Source organism: Rutidosis leptorrhynchoides, chromosome 5 (genome assembly GCF_046630445.1).
Source record: "Rutidosis leptorrhynchoides isolate AG116_Rl617_1_P2 chromosome 5, CSIRO_AGI_Rlap_v1, whole genome shotgun sequence".
In the NCBI taxonomy this organism is placed as follows: Eukaryota; Viridiplantae; Streptophyta; class Magnoliopsida; order Asterales; family Asteraceae; genus Rutidosis; species Rutidosis leptorrhynchoides.
Genome location: NC_092337.1, coordinates 196,911,175 through 196,925,943, shown reverse-complemented (window position 1 = coordinate 196,925,943; position 14,769 = coordinate 196,911,175). Strand labels below are relative to the sequence as shown.

Below are 14,769 nucleotides of genomic sequence, written 5' to 3'. Positions count from 1 at the left end.
TACTAATGTGTTGTGAAAACCGTTTTGTTTAAAAGTGTTGGGAAGCGGGTTTTCCGCCCGCGTGAATTTGAAAAACTGAGCAGAAACTTTTAGTTCATTTGGACGCCGTCCTAGAGGCTTGGACGCCGTCCAGATTGTCTGTTAAAAAAAAAAAATTAAGTCGTGTTTTTGGTAAAACGAAGTTGGATCGTTACAATACTGGATTTATAAAAAATAATGGGTGGAAATATAATTTCAATGTGCCAAGTTTGGGGGTTGTCTATAAGTGATAAGCTTTTGTGATTGATCCCACATCGGTTGAAAATCAAACAATAATGCTCTATAAATATAATAGATTGGGGCATAATAAACAAAGAAAAAAATATGATGTATTCCTTTGGGCCTGAGATTTCTACACTCCTTAAAGTCTTTGCCAATTAGGCTTGAAAATTTTTGTGTAAGTCTTTGCCAATTAGGCTTGAAAATTTTTGTGTGACAGACCAATTTATTGGGCCCCTAAAATTGTTGGGCCCTGTGCAGATGCACATGTTGCACCCCCTCTGGGCCGGGCCTGCCGAAAACCCTTAGATATTCGACTTTGCCCTTGTTCTAGTGTTATTACGCCTCTAGGTCGAGTTAGATTGATTCTAACATCCTTTACATCGTCTACAAAAGATGCTTCTGTTGTTCATGTTCGTGGCAAACAAGATTTTTTACTAGTAAAAAGTGCATGCGGATTTCGTTTTAGGAGTTCATGCATAATTGTAGCTTAGGGCTTCCTACTTTAAGGGTACCAAGCGTATAGAGGTTGGCAGGCTTTAGGAGGCTTAAAGGAAAGGTCACAAAAATGTAAAATTTACTTAACCAATGAACTTTTTATCTCTTGAGTTTTGGAGATATGACATGAAGTTTTATCAATGGTTTTTGGATCATTATGTTTATGTTTATGCTGTGGATGATTGTTTGAACCATGAAGCTAGAAATGGTGTTGACTCGTGAGTAAATTAAATTCGTGTCATACTTTGTTAGTCAATTCCGGTTGTGAGTTTTTTCTGACATATTTACATTGGACCAAATGAGTAAATTAAAATTTTTTTGCCTGAAATATTTATAAAAGTCAAATATTATATAAAAGGTTCGATCCATATGTTAAAGATGATCTAAATAGATTCAATTGTAGAGATTTTTAAAGTATATGCTAAGAAACAAATTGATATATAAAATCGTTTATATATTTTACTACGAAAATTCAACACATATTGGCCTATTAAGCTCAGTTGGTTAGAGCGTCGTGCTAATAACGCGAAGGTCGCAGGTTCGAGACCTGCATGGGCCATTTTTTATTTTTTGAACCTTTTTTTGTTGTTGTTAATAACGAAGTGATCCTTTGAGTTATATATTCACTTATTATTCTTGGTTGCCCGACTTTCCCAAATGCCCACCACTGGCCCTTCCCCTTTCCGGGTCTGAATTTCTCACGTCGTTTCTGTCGTCGTGTACTGCAAGTATCTAGTTGACTGATTTTCAGTTACCAAAGAAGTGATCTTTATAGTTTGTCTCTTAAATAGAAAACCAATTTCGATACATTATATTCTGGCCGAAACATTACATTGGATTATGTTACATTATGACAGCGTCAATCACAATACATTACATCAATATCACAATATTTTTCAGGAGAATCTAGTCAATCACAATACACCCGTTAACAACGGGTCTTCTAATTGTTCTTTTGTTCCCGTTTGTTAGTTTGTTGTTTCTAGTCTTGATTTCTTGTTTGGTTTGGCACGGGTGGCTCACTTGGCCCTTTAGTTTGGTTTCTTTGTTTAGTTTTGACCCAAGTTATGCTTCCCTTGCTTAATTGTTTGTTTCATTAGCCTTTATCGTATCGATGAAGTGTATACGTTTTTATATATAATTCCGATTTTCACCGAATCTTTTTTTTATTCTTTCTACGTTTACGAGAGGGGAAATATTATATAATTTCAATATTAATCATTAACCTCTTTTATAAAAGTTTCTTCTGGGGTAACTGACAAACACATAAACAAAGTCGAAAGACACAAACACGCAATGGTGGATCTAGATGCGAATTATCGTAGGACATTCACATCCAGATTATGTTCATAAAAAAAGTCATAGAAAGGTTTAAAAGGAGATTTCTAAGATAATAATGATTAAAAACATGAGAGAAATTTTGAGGTGAGGGATAACAGCAGCAGCATTATGTATCTTTAGCAGGAGCTTTCTTTGCAGCCTCAGCAGCAGCCTTTTCTGCTTCAATGGCTGCAACAATCGTATCAATCTCAGCCTCCTCAAGTTGTCGTAGCCCCTCCTTTGTCATCACAGCAACTTCAATGTTCTTCCCTCCACTCTCAACAACCTACATATGATTATTATTATTATTATTATTATTATTAATAAAAACAATGTTTGATCAATCACATAGGAACTTCATTTTTTGTAGCATGTTTGGTTGTGATGATGATAAAAGGAAAGGTAAAGGCTTAACAGTTAGTTCCCCAAACATCGTATATGTTCATGCAGAGATTTAAAGACTAAGCACATAGAATTCAACATCCACAAAAAAATGTAAATAACAAATTCAGTAATAGTTAAAATCAAAATAATATCAGCAAAGCAACTGTAGGATCCGCGGGAACAAATGGCAGATATGTCAACTTATTTTCTCAAATCATGTGCAAGTAACTCTAGATCAACTAGTTTACGAAATGTCATCATCCTAATATTACATTATCACACTGTACTTTTTGTTTACTTTACAGTTTTACCCCTAACTTTTTATTTACATTTATGTTTACATGCATAAAGTTAAAGGTATAAAAGAACTTTACTTATCTTATCTATTTATGAAAGTGAACTATTAATTTGGGACATCATCAAAAAGGAAAAGTGGAGTATTAAAACGGAACGGAGAGAGTATATATAATCATATTCTCGGTATTTGGTCCTTAAACTGGTACAAGTAACTCTAGACCAACTGCAGGATAATATTCAATTAACGTTGTTAAAGGGATGTCATCACAAGAATCATTAGATGATGTTTTCTGGCAGATGAACGAGCTATCAAGGGTATTGGTTCTAGTCATGTACTCAAATAAAATGAGGCAACAAAATAAATGCACACACAATAACCACATAAAACTGAAAACAAAAATAAAAAGAAATACTAACTTCAAGCAGAGCTCGAATGGCGAGTTTGATAGTTTCTTGGCCAGAAGTTTCTTTGTAATTCTTCTCCAAAAATTCCCTCATGGAATTTGAATTTCTCCCCGTAGCATTAGCCTTCCATGCAGAAAAAGTCCCTGAAGGATCAGTCTGATATAGTGATGGAACACTAGTATAAGGATCAAATCCTACGATTAAAGTTGAAAGCCCAAATGGCCTGACACCTCCACTTTGTGTGTATTTCTGTTGAAGACCTGCAATGTATCGTGTGATATACTCTACAGTCACTGGATCCTCAACAGTAAGCTTATGGCTCTGGCATTCAATTCGTGCTTTGTTTATAAGAACACGCGCATCTGCTTTAAGTCCAGCACACGCCAATGCAATGTGATCATCTAGGTTTACAATCTTCCTAACTGATCTGTATGTACATATGATATATAAATTAGGAATCTAAATTAACTAGTTAAAGAAAAATTACACATTTAATTTGCAAAATTAAGCAAGGTTATGAAAGCTGACTCACAGTCATATAGCTGTAATTTATGCAAAGTTACTTAAGGTCCTCATCAGATTGGTTTATCACCATCTGTCCATCTGGTAACAAATGTGTGTCACCTTCAAGTTGCATGTTGCGAAAATGAAAGCAAAAAAGTGATGGCTGATGATTCCATATTGCAAGTTATAACTTTACAAGCCACGATTTTTTTTAAAGTCAATTATTAGTTTTTAACACATTATGTTGATTGTTAACAACTGCTTAATGCTTATGGGGGATGAAATGATCTAATTACAGAAATGCAACACTACAGTAGCTATCATGCTGTAAATTTGACATAAAATCAGCAACAATATTTTAAATCAACAAATTGCAGCTATTAACTGCAATCGATGGTCAAAATGATGCTAGATCCGTACAAATCAACCAAATAACACAAATTTAATTCACTAATAACAAATCATGATCAACACAATCTTCAATTCACAAATAACACAAACAATTAGGTTTTTAGGTCTAGTCACACATCAATTGATTTGCACAACTTAAATCAAGATAGATTTATATACCTAGAGTCCTGAAGTTTGACGGTTGACTTTTTCTCGACGCCGAGAACGACGATATCAGAGCCACGAACACCAACGGCGGCGTTACCTTTACGAACGGCTTCAAGTGCGTACTCAACTTGAAATAGATGACCATCAGGAGAGAATACCGTTATAGCTCTGTCGTATCGCGCCATTAATGAGATTTCTAGGGTTTGTTAGTTTAATTTCAAGTTTTGATTTTTGTGATTTGGAGATGCAGAGGCGATTGTTTGTGTTTGGGGGTATAGTGAAGGAGATCCTCCTGTCTTGGGTTGCAAGACAGCTTTAACAAACAAAAAGAAAAAAGGTTTTGATTGCCCCCTGAAATTTAGTCTATTAACATAATCACTCCCTGCAAATCGAGTAACTATGAAAAAAAAAACTTGACGATTCGCCTTCACAAGAAGCAAGGTGCCTTGAGCCTGGGCCATAGAATAAATAGGTCAAAACGAGATTTCTACCAGGTGAAAGGAAAGTCGCAAGGTAACATTTTGCTCCTTGCTCTCCGGTGGAAGCAAGGATGCAAGGTGCCTCTTGCGACCTTGCTTCCACCTTACATTACACTATCTATTTGTAACTAGTAGAAACATATGCCCGATGCGGCGAAATAGTGTTGTTTTAGTTAAGCGATTAGTGGATAAAAAGCAATTATAAAGAATTAAAGAAATATGTACAATAAACTATATAGTCATTATTTGAAATTGCGTAACCATTATTCGAAGTTGCATAACTATTATTGAAATGACATAGCCATTATTCAAAATTACATAACCGTTATTTAAGCTTGCGTGGTCATTTTTCTAGATTGCTTAATCATTATTTACATTTTTGATCCTTGATGATTTTTGTCCTTTAATAATTGAGTCCTTAAAGAAGAAAAAAAAATATATTAACCTGGTTTCTACGGTGCACAACTCCCTCGTGGACCAATAACATTACTAGATCATTTACACTATTTATACTCTGTATTTAGTATAAAAAATAAAATAATAATAATAATAATAAAGAAATTATAAAATATCGTCAAAAATGATACATTCAGTAAAATACTAAAATTCATAAATATAAATGTAAAGAAGTACACATAACAAATTTATACTTCATTGTAGGTCACTCAATACAGAAACGCACATACAATAATCATGGTTATGACCTTATGTCGAACTTATGCACAATCTATAAGCCTACTGAGCTGTTTCTAGCTACTTATAATTAGCTAGCATTGTAGATTATTTTTTATGTTTCTTGCAGAAATGTGAAAATTGATCAGGTCCTAGTGCACTTGGTTAATGACAAAATGGTGGAAACCATAAGCTTGCAGTCTATTGGTTTTGTTAGATATGCATCCATGCCTACTTCCAAGCATTTAGCTTCATCTGATGACATGGCATGTGCTGTCAATGCAACAATCGGAGTGTGTGACCCTGATTCCGTTTCTGCTCTTCGTATCGCTTTTGTTGCTTCATAACCATCCATCTTTGGCATCTGCAGGTATACATCTCAAACAAATGGATAAGATTTTCCTGTTTAGGCTATGCTAGGGGTGTTCAATATATGATTTCAAATCAATTATAATCCAAAAAATGAACCGAACAAAACTGAACTGAATGAAAACCTAAGAAAATTCCAAACTGAAATCTTTATTCAGTTCAGTTAAGGGTTTTACTATCCTGAAATTTGGTTTATACAAAAACTGAATTCAACCAATAATGAAATACATTATCAATATATATATATATATATATATATATATATATATATATATATATATATATATAGTGGTAGGATCAAGAGGAAAGTAACCATTCGGGGGAAGCGGGGGAAGCAAATTCTTTTTTTTTTTTTTTTCGTTTTTTGAAAAAACTGTGTTCACGAACATTATAGATGAGATGAAAATATGAACATTTAGTAGAGACACTTTGTGATAAATGTTTTTATTTTGGCGGGAAAACGCTCGAAGAAGTAATATATAACAATTATCGTGTTTTTCGAGCGTATTTTGAGGTTTTAGCTATTGGGGTTTTGATATTAGGGTTTATAGGGTTTAGATATTAGGGTTTAGAAATTTAGGGTTTAGGGTTTAGATTTAGGGTTTAGATTTAGGATTTAGATTTAGTTTTTAACACGAACGGTTTAGAGTTTAGAGTTTAGGGTTTAGGGTTTAGGGTTTAGGGTTTAGGGTTTAGGGTTTGGTGTTTTGGGTTAAACCGGACTAAATTTTACTTCACAAAACATGAAGAAAAAAAACGTTCATATTCTTCACGAACAATATTATCTTGAATGTTATTTTTGTCGATCGTTTTCCCGCCTAAATAATAACATTCATCACGAAGTGTCTCTTCTAAATGTTCATATTTTCGTGTGATCTTGATGCCCGAAAAAAAAAAATTTAAAAAAAAACGAAAAAAAATAAATAATTTGCTTCCCCCTGCTTCCCCCGATTAGTTACTTCCCCATTGATCCTGCCCCTATATATATATATATATATATATATATATATATATATATATATATATATATATATATATAGGCGAAAACCAATTTTAATTTCAAAAATCGAATTTAAAATCGATTTTTACGATCATTTAAGTTCAATTATGATTTTTTGATTTCCGGTTTTAACCGAACTGAACCAAATTCAGTTTTCGGTTTTGCCTCCAAATATTTCAAATTCCAACAAAACTAACCGAATAAACTGAGAAAATTGAAAATCGAACTGATAAACACCCCTAGTCTAGGCCACTGGGGACGGAGAGTATATTTTAATAAGATGTATACACCCTATCTGGATTATGCAGTTAGCATTTCCGACCCTTTTTCTCTAGCCGACCACAAGATATGTTTTTAGTGACATTTGAACGTTAAACATCATGTGAGGATATCAGGGTTCCCAACAACTAGGCTATCATTTTTTTTTTTTTTTTTTTTTTTTTTTTTTTTTTTTGGCGAAAGGGACAACTAGACTATCTTGGAATAGTTTAATACATGAAAACAAGAAGCTAATACTTTGTAAATTTGTAACATCGTTATCAGTGCCGATTGTCACGAGATTCTCACCTGACAGTCCATTAGTATCAGGTCATACTGCGGATGGTCACCAGATGCGTTAAAGTTATCTACTTTGTGCAGAACATTGAGAGCTTCTACGGCCTGCACCCCATCTCCTACAACAATGACCTTAGCACCCATCTGCTCCAGCATTATAGTTGCCACTCTCTGTAGTATCGGTGTGTCTTCGGCCAACAAAATGCGTAAACCTTCAAGCGCCTTTTGACTACACTTGGCGTTCTCAGCTTGATTAACGTCTTGCTCACAGTTTGAATCATCATTTGGAAATGTTGTCACAGAAACCATATTATTCGTACACAACTTAATTCGTTCAGGAAAGCAATTGCTTACCGCTTCAGAAATTGTGAGGTTTTTTTGACTTGTTTCTTCAATTGAAGAAAGTTCTGATATTTCAGAATCATATGAACTTTTGGTGTCCGAATGTAGCTGATCAGTCTGAACACATTCATGCTCATCGGTCTTCGAAATTGGCAGTTTAAGACAGGTTTCTTTTATAACGGCTTCAATCATTTGAATCATTTTTGCTTTGTATAATGGTCCATTTACCATTAATAGATGCCCGCGTCTTCGAAGGTCAATCTTAATGGCATTAGAGGTATCGTGGTTTAAAATCCACACAAACTTTGCGCGCTTATTAAACGTATCTAAGAAATTGAGCTGCTCCTTCCATATGTCTGTGCATAAGTTTAGCATGCCAATGTCGATGACTACGATGAAAACCGACAACTCTACCTCATTTTTGCTTAGTGGCTCAACTTTTGGATGCTTGTGCGTCAAGCTTTGCACGTAAGTCGGGGATTTAAAGAGATCTTGAAGTATCTGTGTGAGTTCGTTCCACTCGTTTGCTTCCCATACGGGTATTCCAAGTTTGAGTAGCCACCGAGAAAGTATTTCTCTACCCATTCTTCCGCCAAGTGCAAGCACTACCTGCAATTGAATTTGAAAAAAAAAAACCCTTAATTATAATTAAAAAAATCCTCTTCAATAACAAACTTTCAGCAAGTTTTTAGTTATGCTAAGGAAAGATAAGGTAAATGGGTCTCTTATGTAGAAATGTGTATGGAGAATTCTGGTGAAGACACGTGTCCCGATGCATCAAATTTGGAATCTTGATGCACTAGGAGCACTGAGAGTCGTGACACGTCCAATTCTATGTTCAGTTAGTGTCTTTCAGGAAATTTGAAGGTAAAGAATGGAGTGGTTCACTGAGAGACATGTATCGTTACCAAAATCCTGCATACACTAAGGGCCCTTTTATCCTTAATCATACCGAATTTATTCTCACCTTTAAATTATGCTCTACGAATTTAAGGTGGTAGTTTTCTCTTGTTACATCTGCAGGTGTGTTTAGTAAAAGATAAAGTTGCATCAGGGTTCCTGATCCATGTGTCTTCACTACTCTAATTTCTCCTCCCATTTTTTTAACCTGTAAGCAAAATTCTTGTTTTAATACTGTATTTAGAACACAGTATCGATTAACATGGTAGCAACATGGTACGTTTCTCACCAGGGTTCGAACTATACATAACCCGAGACCTGTTCCACCATGGCTGTAAGTAATCATACAGTTAGTTTAGTTTCGGGAACTTGTTATATGACTGTCTTTTCATTAAGGTATGTTTTGTTGCTTACAGTCTAGTTGTTGATGGGTCTGCTTGTTCAAAGCTTTCAAATACGGATTCCCATTTGCTCGGATCAATTCCTATATGGAAATATAATCATTACATATGTAAGTGTGACCGTTAGAAATAAACGAGGGTTGGTGTGTGGGCCCCGTTTCACTGAGGCAAAACGCAAACGAACGAAATTTAAAAAAAAAAAAATGGAAATTTTTTCAGAAAATACAAGTTACTAAAACACCCTGTGTATATAAACTGCAGACGTTACTGTTGACAGGAGCATTGTAGTAATTCAACATGGTGCACAATTAGCATAGTGAGTAATGACGTGAACTGAAACTACTATATTCTTAAAAGTCATGTGTGATTGTAAGATTTAAAGTTCGTACCGCAGCCCGTATCTTCAACTTCAAAGAAAAGAATCATTGTGTTGTCATTTTTGCAGGATCTTTTCTCACGGAGTGCCTTTTTCTGGGCTGCTGACCGTAGAGCTTTCTGATCGATAAAGAAGTTCCCGTTATTACTGAATGAATTCAGGTTTTCGCACCAGCCTCGCAAAATTATGTATCCTGCTGTAATTCAATTCCTATATCAATCTCTGCAGAATAACTTTTTATAGTTCAAAACTATTTGACTGAGTAATTTGAACGTACATGTTGTAAACTTGATTGAGTTGCTAATCAGATTAGCAAATATTTGAACAACTCTACCCGAGTCTCCATGGAATACTTTTGGCATATCATCTGATCACATTAAACAAACAGCCAAACATAATATGTTTAAGTGTCTGTTACAATTGCATTGACCCACAGTTCTTCTATGTTCATATTATAGAAGATATGCTAATTGTATTAGTAGAAACAATATTATTAAATTTAAAATTTGAATCATCACATAAATTAATTAAGTTGAATTTAATTTAAGTTAAAGTAGATGATGTCAACCCATTTGACCCATTTCCGTATAAACCACAAACCAAATTCACCCATTCATAAGTGAATGGGTCAAATTGCCATATCTAGTGATGCTATTAATTTAGTACCAGAGAGATCTAATACGGTTTCCACATTGTGATTCTTGCACTGCACAGAAAACATATCTACAAGTCCTTCAAGTTCTCGCCCCAAATCAAACTCTGCTTCTTCGAGCACCAGCTTTCCAGATTCAACCTGTAATTTTATAAAATGTCTACTATAATTTCTCTCGAGGAGAAAATACAATTTTTAATATCTGTATAAGATTGAGTTCTTTAATACTTCACCTTACTAATATCCAAAATATTGTTCAGAAGCCTAAGAAGAGCCGTTGAGCATCTACGAATTTGATTAATTGTCGCGTATTGTTCATTTGTAAGACAATCGTCACATAAAAGAATATCCAACAATCCTATGACAGCAGCCATCGGTGTTCTCAGTTCATGACTGTTTCAGATAGAAGCATTCATATTCATACATACACTGAATGGCAGTTAAATACTTAAATGAAAAATAGAGATATTATATATATAATTATATGAAAAGTAACCTCATATTGGCTAAAAATTGGCTTTTAAAATTGCTGGACGCCTCTGCTTTTCGTCGAGCATCTAAATGGCTAATTAGTTCTGCACGTAATCTCATTTCTTTCGATACCCCGTTGGTTAATATAAAAATACAAATACAACCCACAACTAGTATGCATACAGATGCAGATATCAATATTACTAATGTCTTAAATGCCCTTGCATCCACCTTCCCCATTATGTATTTCCTCGGAATGCAAAGAACTCCCACCTGTAGAATTTCTTCATGGTATATATCAAATCTTATATAGGCCGGAAAAAACTTGCAGTGGGTGATTTGGGTAACATGTCAAAAAGGGTTGTGGTTATAACTCCACTTGGTAAACCGGTCAGGTTGGGTCAAGAATCAAATAGGTTTGAGTCAAAATGGGTCATGGGTCAAAACGACTCAGATTTTAAATGGGTCGACCAGGATGGGTCGAGACCCAGGTCAGGTCAGGTTGAGTCTGGTTGGGTTGAGACTCATTATTCATCTATTTTTTTGGGTCTGGTTGGGTCGAGACCTATTTTCGGTTTTCAGTTTCATGTTTGAGGCACAAACCGAAGAAATTTTGTCCTTGAAATATAATACAGTATATAATTTTCATAAGTAGTTAGTGTTTCAATTTTTCTTACAAAAACTGTTTAGGTGACTTTAAACCCGTTTAACCATTATAACCCGTTTCAATTCCTTTTTAGTAAATTTCGTTTGACTTAATGATAACCCAAATAGACCCACGCATAAGTAAGTTCACTTATTAAGTATATCATATCATATAGTAAAACGTACCATAGGGAGTCTCGTTAAGTTCAAGAAAAACGAATCTATGTAATATTTTTGGTTGCCAAGCGTAGCAGTAGCCGAATGAACCTCATGGCTCAGTGGTGGCTTGTCACCATACGTTTTACGCAACCATTTGGCTCCCGATTGTATGATCTCATCTTGAGAATCTACAGCCATTGAAAGTGTGGGCCCAGTCGACGAATTTTTCAAAAGCGGCGTACTTGAAGAAGTAGCAAGCAACCACCCCTCTTGAGATGTCAAATATATATGTCCACCATGAAGTTTGACCAGCTCTTTCATAAGTTGACCGACACTATACAAAGCTGTCGTAACTCCAACAACCGCCACGATACTTCCCTTATCTTCATCCCAAACGGGTAAAGCAGCCGATAGCAAGGGCGAATTCGTAAATTTGCTTACTGCAACATGCCAAGAAGCTGCACCATCAGGTACCTGAGATATACCTGCAATGTTTAATAATTCATCCGGGGGTATTTTCGTCTGTTGTCCCATTCTCTTACCAGTTTCGGGATCTAATGGTTCTCGGTACCATATTGCTGAAACATTACCGTGTATCATCTGATCGTTCCATTCTTCATGAGGTAATGATTTGTTCATACCATAAGGTTCAACCATTGTGTAATTGTCTAAATTGGAATATATATAATATATATTTTTGTCTCTAAGATCTCGATGAAACGCTTGAACGAACCCATTTCTGTATTTTATCGACATTGAATTTAAAGCCTTGTGGCTCGCGAAAAGCGCCCATGTCACATCCCTCATAACTTCATACAACTGGTAGATATAGACATTAATCATTAACTTCTACGATAAATTACATAAAGTTTCGTAAAAAAAAAAAAAAAAAAAAAACAAACTGATACATGAAGTTGCATACCTCTACTTGCTGTGCCTGATTTTCAGCTTTGCTATATTTTCTGATCACATACTCTGACAGCCTAACTTGGGATGTTGTTATTTCGACTGTAGAATTCAATATTTTCCACATATGCAATACGGGTCGCTGCAAAAGTTCATATCGAAGGCCATATGCCAAAGCGTTTAATGATGTTCTTGTGTAAACTTTGGTGAAATGCCATGTAAGTATTGTCAGCAAACCTATAAGAATAGCCAGCATTACCTGCATAAATAAACACAAATAATGACGAAACGAACATTTCCCTTTTAAATTTTGAAAAGAAAACTACAGTTTAAATGAAAATAACCTAAGGTGTTATATTCTTAATGTTTAAAGTATTTTTTTGTTACCATGATAGCAAGGCGGGCTACACAAACGCTGTAGCAAGGAAATTCTTCTTGATTGACATTGCTACTTAAACTTCTTCGGCAAGATGATTGCTTTCTTGCTGATGAATATACAAAAAGTTTATCGAAAATGCGTCTTAGAGCTGAAGCCATTCTTGTTGTTTGAACTGGTGAGTATAGAGTGTTAATGTAGTTGGCTTGCTGGTCTTAATATGACATGTTATATTGCTTGATTAACTCGTACACGTGGACATCAGTTAGTGATTCTGATCATAGTATATTTTTAAAGCTTTTTAGTCATGTGTTCAAGATTGCTTTTTTATATTAATACTTACTTTTGGTCACTAGTAATTTGTTGCTTCTGTTATTTGGAAAGCACCATACAATTTATAAAGCTGATAGTGGTAGACTATGGTGCCATTCTATCACTTTGATCCGAGTATATCCTAGTGGTTGGGGCTTGAAAGCCAAAGAGGTATAAGGTTCAAATCTCACTAGAAACATATATTGGAGTAATGTGCCATCGGACGTCCAACAAACAGTCTCACAACCCGGCACGAGTGTACATGTTTTGTTGCTCCAATTTATTGATAAGACAAATCTATGCAGTTATCTGCAAGATCAATCCTCACTTGTGACATCACAAATGCTATCTGTTTACTATATATATAAGTTTAGCCTATAGTTTTGTTTTTACTGAACAGTTAACTGCATGAATTATTTGCATTCATAAATTGATAGAAGTACCAAAAATACTAGTTCTAATATCTGCAATTAAAACAGAGAGGAAACTAATGCAAATCTCCTTTTCTATGGTAGGCCCTTTCCACAGAAGAACAACATCACTCGAATCTGTAGGAAGGTACGATATCATCTATAATGGTACAAATCATTATGATACAATAGGTTCAAACGTAAAAGCATCCACAACTAGTTCACTTTTTAAGTATCAAGACTCGAAAGTTCATTGGTGCGTTGCTTGCTGACAAAAGATATACTAACTACTTTGAAAGATTTCTTTCCCCATGTAGTATCAAATTATATCTAAATTATTCTTGGTGAAAACTTGTTAAAGGTTGATGGAGATCATTATATATCTTATATAAATCTAAGAATCTTGATATAGTTAGTGATTCAATCACTAAGTATATTTTAATGGGGTTAATCTCTATCCCAAATCCACTTGATTTTTATTAAACCACTAAATTTTAGCAGTCCCAATTGATAAATAGTATAATAACATATCATGTATGATTATTACTTCATCATTAGATTCTTTACATGATTGTTAAAGAGATCTTCACAGGTTTAAACATTAAAATGTGTACAAATCTATGTAATGGTGACGATTAGCGAGTGAAAACATGACCTGTAACTCACTGAGATGGCTTTAATAACTGAATCTGCTTAGCTAAACTCTACTTATTAGTGATAAGGATTTTACAAAATGACCTTATATGTGAAATCAAAATAAGTTGTTGAACGTAGAGTAAAAAAAGGGTAAAAGGTAGAAGGTTTTTCGTGTTTGGGCTACCCGAGAGGGCGGGTACTCTGACCCATGTACGCAGCCCAACATGATTACATTCGAGACCTCTTGCAAGAAACTCAGGGCCCCAACTACTGGCGTAGAGGTGCAGATATAATAAGTGAATTTTACATAGGGGCTAACCAAGAATACACAAAGGAGCTTTTGGCCTAACTTTTTGAATAGGATAACAAATCCAAAAGTTGCATACTTGATAGGAATCTGATTCAAAAGATTTCTTATACCTAATTATCATATCTTGCTACACAGTATATGCATCAAATACTTTCTAAAGAAGTTCAATATATTTATTTCCTATAGGCTATAATTAAAAAAAAGATGATGGCTAGGAGTTTTAAATTTAGCATGGCAATAACATCATGAATGCACTACAATATATGTGTAAATATCACATTAGTTATGGTTTTGAGATTTTAACTCTATTTTGATGGTTAAGTTTTCTTAATTACCAATATTTTAGATGGTTAGTAGGGGTGGTCAGTATTTGGTTTGAAACCGTAGAACCCGAAAACCAAACCGAAATCAAACCGGAAAAAAACCAAATCGAATTTGGAAAACGGTTTTCGAATCGAGTCAAACCGAAACCGAATTTGAATTCGGTTTTCGGTTCGGTTTTGAAAATTCTGAATTCGGTTTAACCGAAAACCGAATTCAAATTTTTTTTAATATTTAATTTGTATATTTATGT

General features: G+C 34.7%; 2 protein-coding genes and 1 non-coding gene across 3 annotated transcripts; 1 reads left to right on the top strand and 2 right to left on the bottom strand.

The window, feature by feature from the left end:
- Window positions 1–1,240: 1,240 nt before the first annotated feature.
- On the top strand, window positions 1,241–1,315 carry TRNAI-AAU (transfer RNA isoleucine (anticodon AAU)). The gene has a single exon. It is a non-coding gene; the product is annotated as a tRNA-Ile (tRNA).
- A 723-nt stretch (window positions 1,316–2,038) lies between these two features.
- LOC139847357 (proteasome subunit alpha type-7-like) lies at window positions 2,039–4,504 on the bottom strand. The gene is made up of 3 exons (XM_071837020.1): window positions 4,237–4,504; window positions 3,175–3,589; window positions 2,039–2,362 (listed from the first exon to the last, which is right to left on the bottom strand). The coding sequence occupies exons 1-3, from the start codon at window positions 4,407–4,409 to the stop codon at window positions 2,204–2,206; spliced, it is 747 nt and encodes a 248-aa protein (XP_071693121.1). The 5' UTR covers window positions 4,410–4,504; the 3' UTR covers window positions 2,039–2,203.
- A 1,016-nt stretch (window positions 4,505–5,520) lies between these two features.
- LOC139849216 (histidine kinase 1-like) lies at window positions 5,521–12,688 on the bottom strand. Its single transcript, XM_071838878.1, has 13 exons — window positions 12,539–12,688; window positions 12,168–12,410; window positions 11,273–12,064; window positions 10,467–10,714; window positions 10,204–10,363; window positions 9,985–10,111; window positions 9,596–9,685; window positions 9,332–9,514; window positions 8,956–9,025; window positions 8,831–8,873; window positions 8,609–8,749; window positions 7,312–8,250; window positions 5,521–5,739 (listed from the first exon to the last, which is right to left on the bottom strand). The coding sequence occupies exons 1-13, from the start codon at window positions 12,686–12,688 to the stop codon at window positions 5,521–5,523; spliced, it is 3,405 nt and encodes a 1,134-aa protein (XP_071694979.1).
- Window positions 12,689–14,769: the final 2,081 nt, after the last annotated feature.

Bases quoted from the DNA above. Each gene is read 5' to 3' on its own strand.
- LOC139849216 (XM_071838878.1), bottom strand. From the start codon at position 12,688: ATGGCTTCAGCTCTAAGACGCATTTTCGATAAACTTTTTGTATATTCA. The intron at 12,411-12,538 runs GTAACAAAAAAA...TTATTTATGCAG, and splicing joins TAGCCCGCCTTGCTATCATG to GTAATGCTGGCTATTCTTAT. The intron at 12,065-12,167 runs GTATGCAACTTC...TATATCTACCAG, and splicing joins ATCAGGCACAGCAAGTAGAG to TTGTATGAAGTTATGAGGGA.
- LOC139847357 (XM_071837020.1), bottom strand. From the start codon at position 4,409: ATGGCGCGATACGACAGAGCTATAACGGTATTCTCTCCTGATGGTCAT. The intron at 3,590-4,236 runs GTATATAAATCT...ATGTACATACAG, and splicing joins GTCAAACTTCAGGACTCTAG to ATCAGTTAGGAAGATTGTAA. The intron at 2,363-3,174 runs GTTAGTATTTCT...AATCATATGTAG, and splicing joins CCATTCGAGCTCTGCTTGAA to GTTGTTGAGAGTGGAGGGAA.